Here is an 8,544-nt window from a genome sequence, read left to right as displayed (position 1 = left end):
CTCACATTTCTATAGTTGTCATTCTCATAAATAAAGTAAATGTATACTGTTGTCATTCTCATAAATGTATAAAAAGGTCGTAACGACATACACACGTTTCTAGTGGCAAGTGGTCAAATTTGAATATCCTTCAAGATGTTCTAATTCTCAAATCAAAGTCAAATAAAACACGTGTCAAACGTGAATATACATTGATTTGGTTTACAGTCCCGGTTTCTGTTCAAATCCAGTGTAAGTAAAAAATGACTGTATAATATGTCCACAGTGTCATACATTTATATAGTCATCGACCTGTATTTTTGTCATGAGCACATAGCACATGGAGATAAGAACAAAGAAATTCGTCCCTAAATTCCATAAAGGAATGTCTTCAAAATCATCTACAAGATAAACATGCACACACATCTCTATCTTGATTCTTGAACAACTAGCAAAAAGATCTACAATGAAAAGTTTGACAAACAACACACCAAGACAAAGGACCTACTTGCCAAGTAGCACAACTATCAAGATGGTCCCATTGAATCACTCGCTATCTGAGTTCAAGAAATCAGTATACCAGTTTGTTTGTTAACAGCTTCAAAAGAACAAGAACACAGACACATACAAGATAGATATGAAATCAGTCAAATCACAATTAGAACCTCCAAAACTTCTATCAGACTTGATTAATCGTGGAATACTTAAAAGACCTCATACAGAATTTATCAATTAAAAACATCAAGGAACACTTAGATTATTGGTTAAGAATCACATAGATGAAGGAAGGATTGATTCAATATTCATTTAAGTATACACAAAAAGGGATTAAAAAAAGAAGAAGTTCATCAAACCATTGCTTAGATAATCTCCAACGAGTACAGAATTTCTATTTATCGTTAGAAGTCATATGATGCTGATAGGCTGACCAATCTCTCTGCTGCGTTGTCATGTTATATGGATACGAATGGGACTCAAACCCATGGTGGTAAGCACCTCCACCATCACCACCTGCAGAATTAGGATCCATCTGCGGTGATGGATAAGGCATGGAAACCATCTGTGAGTGGTAATGCATCGGAATAGCCCCTGGAGCGTGATGATGCCCATTACCAGTACCACCAGCGCCGGATTCGTGTAAGTTCTGAGGAACCGGAGTTGAAGCGAAAAGGTGATCCGAAGACGAAGGACCTTGGATATGCATCCTCTTCAGATATAGCCTGTACTTCTGAAGATGACTCGCGACGTTCTCACGCGTCAATCCTTCAACATTCATCCACTGCATAATAGTTTTGGGGACGGCGTTCTTCACGCCCAAATGCGCTACAACATCAACGAATCGTTTATGTAATTGAGGCGTCCAGGCCAGACGAGGTCGCTTGGATGCCCTAGCCGAAGAATCATCATCCGCGAGCAAAGCGGAGTCGATTTCCTCTCCAGCTCCACCTCCATCATCGATTCTCTGTAATTTCTGCAAATCCGAAGCACCGCGGGTTAGGTCGGTGGTTTCGTCGCCTTCCACAACCATCTCATCTCCTTTATCATAATCACCAAACGACTTCAAACTATTTAATTTGTTCAACGACTGCTGTTCCAAGTCCCCTCGGAGATTTGAAATCGTATTCTGAGATGCACGATTGACGTCAAACATACTCCGGTAAGGCTCCGGTGAGATGCTGAACGCCGACAAGAAATCAGCAGAGGTCATCGACTGTGATAACGGCATGAGATCATCTATGTTCGGCAATCCTGCCTCCCACTCCAGAACTCGACCGTCATGCTCATCGCCGCCACCGACATCGTAGCCTGTAATTCTCACTTCCTCTCCCATAAAGCTATACAAAAATTTACAAGTAAAATGATTTTTAGAGAAACATCCAACCCTTGACAACAATTATGAAGATTTGAGAGGAAGAAGCTGGATCCCAATCAACTGTTGCGAGATATTTGATAGGATGCGGGATTATTTATTGTTAAAAGTCCACTTCGGGAAGGAAAAGTGAAGAGAAAAGTACCGACTTTGGATATTTTTGGCTAATTGGCTTGGCGGATTCTTTAGAATATATTTTTCTTTGTTTGAGTGAATTGTGGATTAGATAGAGCTTTGCCGTCGATCTGGACGGTGGTAGAACAATCCTCTGCCATACGATGCCATAGCTTCTCATTATAATACAACTTCTATTATATGGAATTTGAGTAATCTAACTCTTATAAAAAATTATTTTAATAAAAATAAGCAATAATTTTTTTTTTTAGAAAAATGACCACTTGATCCGGAATACCATATTCCGGAGCACGAAGTTTTGTTCCATATGTGTGATCAAGAATACAATATTCCGGATTATTTATGATTTTGTTTCAGAGTGGGTGCGGTTGGTGGGGTTGAGGTCGTAAATCTGACACTCCATACCTTCCGAACTGAAAAAGTGTATCTCGGACTGAAGTCTGTAACGACCGTATATTTTGAAGTGGTGTTCCGGAGAACTAGAATTAGGGTTTTTCTATATTTTTCTTCCAAATATGCAATACATTTGTGTTTTTAATATATTTGTGTGTTCGATACTTTCCATAAACACTTTGAAATGAGTACGTATACAGGTTTTTTTCGAGTTTCAGTTTCTAGTGGAGGGCAATGGCAGCGTATTGACGGATGTATGCAGTATCTTGCTCTAGATTACACATGTTTTGGTGTAGATATAAGCAATGATATCAACTTCGTTAGGTTAGTTACGTTGGTTGCTTCCAAGTCTTGGTTACACAATAATCAATTCATCTATCTCTTTCAATGTCCCGAATCAAATATAGTTATGCAGATTCTTGACGATAGTGATGTTAGATATTTTCTTAGTTTTGTTACTACTATGCATCCCAACATAGTACAATTGTTTGTTGTTAAGAATTTTATAGAAAGTAGTACTAATCGATTTCCTGGGGAAATCATTCTGAAAATGGTTCTTCCGGTGTTGGAAGTAACCAAATTTGTAATTTATTACTTATGACAACCAACCATGTTCCTTCTGACAGTGACCTTATACATGAGGGTGATTATAGGTCTAAAGGTTAAATGTAAGGTTGTTGTTCACACTAGCCTTAATGTTGATGTTAATGAATCTACGAATAATGAGGCAAAACTAATGATGTTAGTTGATGATGGTAATATAATTCTACATGAAGAGCAATTTGAACATTTTTAGAGTTACACTCAATTTGATGGGGATGATCATGATAATGGATAAGAGAAAACTGATGTCTTACAACCCCAAAAATCATAACAGGAGAAGTTTTCTTTTTATTTTTCCGATTTTGAAGAAACACAACCCACCTATTGGGGTTAAGGGTGTTGAACGGGTAATTTTTTCGGGTTTCGGGTAATTCGGGTTTTTCATGTTAGAAAAATTACCCGTTACCCTACCCAAACTAAATTCGGGTAATTCGAGTTTGGGTAATTCGGGTATCGGGTCGGGTTTGGGTAATTCGGGTATTACCCGAAATATATAATTTTTTTTTTGAATTTCACTTGAAAATAAATTTAATGAAATAAATACGTCGTGCTTTATTAGTCTTGTTTATATAAACAAACGAGACATAAACGATGTTACTCAAGCTTTGAACATTGAAATTTTTTAGTCAATAATACATGAGATATCTAGTAATTTTTTAACAACTTAATCTAATCTAATAAGATGTTAAAAAAACAAATACCTAAAGATCTTAATTTAAAAGTTTAAAATGTTTAAGATAAATGTAGCCATAAGTTTTGTCATGTTCTGAAGTTTCGTCAAGATAATGAGTTTGTTAGTTGCAATAAAAACTATAATATAGAAAACAGTTAAGTTTTAAAGAACGTGATGATATATAAAAATTATTTTTAATGTTGTTAGTGTTGTATTGTCATAATAAATATATTTATGTTTTACAATAATGATAGTTAGTTTAAGCGTGATCAAATACCTGCTATATAGTACAAGCTCTACAAAACAAAATGAATTTTTAAAATAATTTGGGTAATTCGGGTATACCCGAAACCCAAAAAATATACCATTTACCCGACCCGAAAAAAAATCGGGTAACCCGATTACCCGGAAAAATTTACCCGATACCCGATTTACCCAACCCAATTTACCCGATACTCGAAAAAATCGGGCGGGTAATTCGAGTATCGGGTATTTTCGACAGGGCTAATTGGGGTGCCTAAACCTTTACCACTGCCCGAATTAGCTCAACAAAATCGTAAAGGGGCCGCAAACCCTATATGCATGCTTGTATACAGGGTCATTAAACTTTTTCGTGTTTGATTTACCCCTGAATTATTTGAAATTGTTCACGTAAGTGTAAAATATAAACATCTACAAATAATTCAGGATAAATCAAACATGAAAAAAAATTCAGTGACTAAATATGAATAAAGTTGAAATTTCATTACGGTCTCAAACTATTATCCCTTTCTAACACGGAATAATACACTTCAATTTTAGAAATTGTATTTTTCAGAAAATCAATAAACATATTATTTTAATCAAATAATTCAAGTTATATCACAGAACTTATTTTTGCGCAATTCTTAATATCTAGATGGAAACATTCAAACACATAATCAAGCATCATCTTGGACTTGAATTTCCATAGTCAAACTTATTATCATATTATGTAATTAAACAGCCGATTCCAATCCCATGATCCCATTCCATCACAAACCAACTTCAAAGAGCATAAGAGGTTCTTATTGCATTTGTTACACGAGACATATTTGAGTACGATACCCACAACAAAAATAAAAACTCAGACCACATCAAACACAATTTACCCCTGGGGGTGTTTGTTGAATAGTAATAGTAAGTATTAATAAGTACATCTCAAATAAGTCCCCATCAAACAAAATCACGAATTTTCTACACATAGCACTCAAGTTCCATGTTCCAACATTAGATCGATCAATCCTTCTACCCAAAATCCATCTTGCAAAAACCGTATAGAAACCAAAATCAAAATCTCTCTCCAAACCTGAAAAACAAGGCACCAGTCCCCGAATTGTGGTCAACAGCATACTCTGCACGTACCAAACCAAGCTTGGCTCCAACACCATATGAGGAGCCCTGACCCATTCTCCTATACACCTCTGTTGGGTTTCCCTTCACATCCTTTGAGCTCCCCAAATCATTCCCATGCTCTGCAAATAAGTATACATGTGTGTTCCTCACTGGTATGCGTAGCTCAGCAGCAACCTGTAATGTGTAATTATATAAATCAATTCCCATTTCTTATTTCTTCTAGATTTACATATGAAATGTAAGATAAGATAAGAAACCTCAAGGATATTTCTAGCAGCAGCAATCTCTCCCATGTTGTAACCCCTAACAGAGTAAGGTCCTCCAAGAGTGAAGGCATCATAACTTGGAAGGTCTCCTACACATCCCCCATAATGACCATGAAGAACAAGCACAGGTGGTGGGGATTTTCCAGCACCTTCTTCTACTTTCATCAGTTGGATGAATCTTGTCATTGTCAGCTGATGCCTATTGAAAATCGGGAACTTAGTTCCAATTCCCAACCCTTGATCAACCTACAATTCCATTCCCAATTCCCAATATTACAACAACACTAAACAAACACACACACACACACACACACTTACAATAACACAAGACAACACTCACCTGAAATACATTCCTCTCCCCAACAATTGCTCCATTTACAAACTTGGTGTTGTCCCTTGTGATATTTGCTTGTGCAAATACCATTCGGTCAATACCCGTTCCACTCAGTGTTGTTGGAGGCCCATCTGCACTAATACCACCACTTGGCAAAACCCTCTGCCCATTTGAAGAAATATGACTGCTTTCATCACGTGTTGTTATCTCTTCCATTACAATTCCATATGTAAACTTGCTTTGTCGAGTGAAATTCTGAGCCAAAAAACAAATTTATCAGAACAATGATAACATAATTCAAAATTTAACATTACAATGTGTATATATGATTTACATTTACCTCAGTGATATTGGTTTTAACACCAGTTCGGTCAACCCATATAGGAGGAACCTCATCTACTCCTGGCCCACCTGTGAACACTGGACTCAGCTTTCTGCTGTTGAAGCAGCTTGTACGCAAAGTCCGGTTTCGGGAATTGGTTACACCATCTAAGTAAGGATGCACATATTCCAGCTTGAAAGCAAGATCATCCTGCAAACAAAACCATATGTTTACTAATGTTCTTGACAAAATGTTGAGATCATTAACAAGACGTTACAAACAAGGAGAAATCACCTGAGGATTAAGAAAGTTGCTTGTGGTAACAGAGCCAAGAATGGATCTATTAAGCCCCTTGATGTTCCGATGTTCAAAAGAAACAGTTCCACCAGGCTGGATTGAAGCCTAAAAACAATGCATAGCAAAAAGGGTATTTGATATAGTAGTTTGAAAACACAAAATTGAATGATAAAGTAATAGAAGAATGTAATATTATACCAAAGTAGGTCGGCCTCCACGTCCAGGAACAATACTCCATTCAGTACTGACTTCAGCTGATTTTTGTTCAAGTTCTTTAAGCTTAATCTCAACAATAATCCCTCCCTCGTTCTTCTCATCAGGTCGTGGATTGACTTCGATATTTGAAAACAAAGATAAAGAATTAATATTCCTCAATGCTTGTTTCCCGGCTTCAATGTTGAAAACATTCCCCCTTTGAAGCTGTAAATGACATTAGAAATGTTAACTACCACATCCAGAACTGATAAATGAATGAAAAAGATCATGATATACAAACATATAGTGGACAAAATCGATGGTTAGAGTTACCTGCTTAGGTAGTTCTCTCCTCACTACTCCAGTTTGAGTGTTCCCTTCACATACATTTCCAAGTTTATCTTGGAATTGAATCACAACCCTTGTAATATCACCCTCAACCACCTCACAAACAACTTCATTAGTGTTCAAATTCCCAAAATTCACAACCTGAGCACAAGCATACCCTTCATCGTGGTACCATTTCTGAACCCTATCACGAATGTTTTGCAACATCCGAGCACTCACATTCCCTTGCCCCAATATCTTCACGATTTCTCTATGGACTGTAGATGGCAACATACATGCCCTTGCCCTCTCCATTCTTCGCCGATAATCCCTTTCTTGGTTCCGCATATAATCGATCTTCTCTTTCTCAGTCATGTTCTCTTCTGCTTCAACAGCTTTTGATTGCGCCATTAACCCCACATTGATACACTTGAAGTACTCAGCCTCTTCCCAAGTCGATTCCGTAAATGATACGGTTAAACCAATGGTTCCATCGGGGTTGGTCTTCGCTTCTAAATCCACTTTTTCAAACATACCACAGGTAGCTAGGGTTTCAAGCTCCTTCTGAAGCTGAGCTTTGGTGTAAACGCCACCAGCCCTAAGAGAAACCATTTCAAAAAACGAATCCTCTGAACCTACAACGGCAGATTTAACTCTGTCAAGAAACTCGATCGCAGATAACTTGTACTTTTTAAATCCACTGAGTTTGTTCAATGGAACAATGATATCAGCCGGTAAACCATGAACATCCCATTCTGGAGATTGATTTTCATCTGCATTAGCAACAGGAGACAGCAGCCTCTTCCAAAACCCACCTCCACCTCCACCTCCACCTCCACCTCCACCTCCACCTCCACCACCTCCGCCGCCTCCACTGGCTCCACCGCCACCTCCTCCACCGCCGAAACCGAAGAGGGAAGAACTCTTGAACGCTACGTGAAATAAAACACCAGCCGCGGCGGAGATGGCTAGATTCTTAACAGAAAGCACGGGGGTTTTTGAGGGCCGGGTTTTTAAGGGTTTGTTAGGGTTTTGAGACGAAATCTGTTGGCATCTGATAGTGTTGGTGGTAATAGAGGCAGAGGACGGAGTACAGTGTAGTTTTGGACGGGTGCGAGTTTGATGGAGGCTGAGAAATTGCCCCGCGCCGGCGGCGAAGGACGCCATTGGAGATAAGAGTGAGAGAGAAGGGGTTTATGGGTGAGTTGGTGAGTACAGACTTCTCCCTTGAATCGGACGAGATTTACGATTTATTTGTAATGGAATTTGAAAAGCACTTGTTTGCCCCCTGTGCTATGTCTAAAATAAATTTTAAACCACAAAACTATTCAAAAAGTACTTATTTTCGTCATTATATATTTTATTTATAAAGTTACAAAAACAATATATATATATATATATATATATATATATATATATATATATATATATATATATATATATATATATATATATGTATAATCAATCAAGCTAATTAGAGATGGCTAATCTCCTAAAAATTAAGATGAATAAGATAGGCTAAAATAACATAGCAGTTTCATGAACTTTTCTGATATTCATGCCAACGATGATTACCATTTATAGGAAAGAAAATAACATGCTAACTAGAAATAAGGAAACATGAAAAGTGGGTGAGCCTTAACTTGGGGATAATGACTTAGGAGGGTAATAACGTTTCTCATTTGTTCATTTTAGGTCCTTAACGTTTTTTTTGTGTATATTACACCATTAAGGTTCTAATAACCGTTTATAAATAGTCATTTAACCGGCTTCTTC

General features: G+C 37.5%; 2 protein-coding genes across 2 annotated transcripts; both read right to left on the bottom strand.

Moving 5' to 3' along the window:
• Positions 1–755: 755 nt before the first annotated feature.
• On the bottom strand, positions 756–2,029 carry LOC145055247 (transcription factor PCL1-like). The gene has a single exon (XM_079003546.1). The coding sequence runs from the start codon at positions 1,808–1,810 to the stop codon at positions 869–871; it is 942 nt and encodes a 313-aa protein (XP_078859672.1). The 5' UTR covers positions 1,811–2,029; the 3' UTR covers positions 756–868.
• Positions 2,030–4,768: 2,739 nt separating this feature from the next.
• TOC75-III (translocon at the outer envelope membrane of chloroplasts 75-III) lies at positions 4,769–8,008 on the bottom strand. The gene is made up of 7 exons (XM_079003545.1): positions 6,775–8,008; positions 6,445–6,666; positions 6,244–6,351; positions 5,968–6,159; positions 5,634–5,882; positions 5,285–5,539; positions 4,769–5,201 (listed from the first exon to the last, which is right to left on the bottom strand). Exons 1-7 carry the CDS (start codon positions 7,933–7,935, stop codon positions 4,962–4,964), a joined length of 2,427 nt encoding a protein of 808 aa, XP_078859671.1. The 5' UTR covers positions 7,936–8,008; the 3' UTR covers positions 4,769–4,961.
• Positions 8,009–8,544: the final 536 nt, after the last annotated feature.

This window comes from Lactuca serriola, chromosome 5 (assembly GCF_051521515.1).
Source record: "Lactuca serriola cultivar US96UC23 chromosome 5, Lser_US96UC23_V15, whole genome shotgun sequence".
NCBI lineage: Eukaryota > Viridiplantae > Streptophyta > Magnoliopsida > Asterales > Asteraceae > Lactuca > Lactuca serriola.
This window is presented reverse-complemented; position numbering and strand designations above follow the sequence as displayed.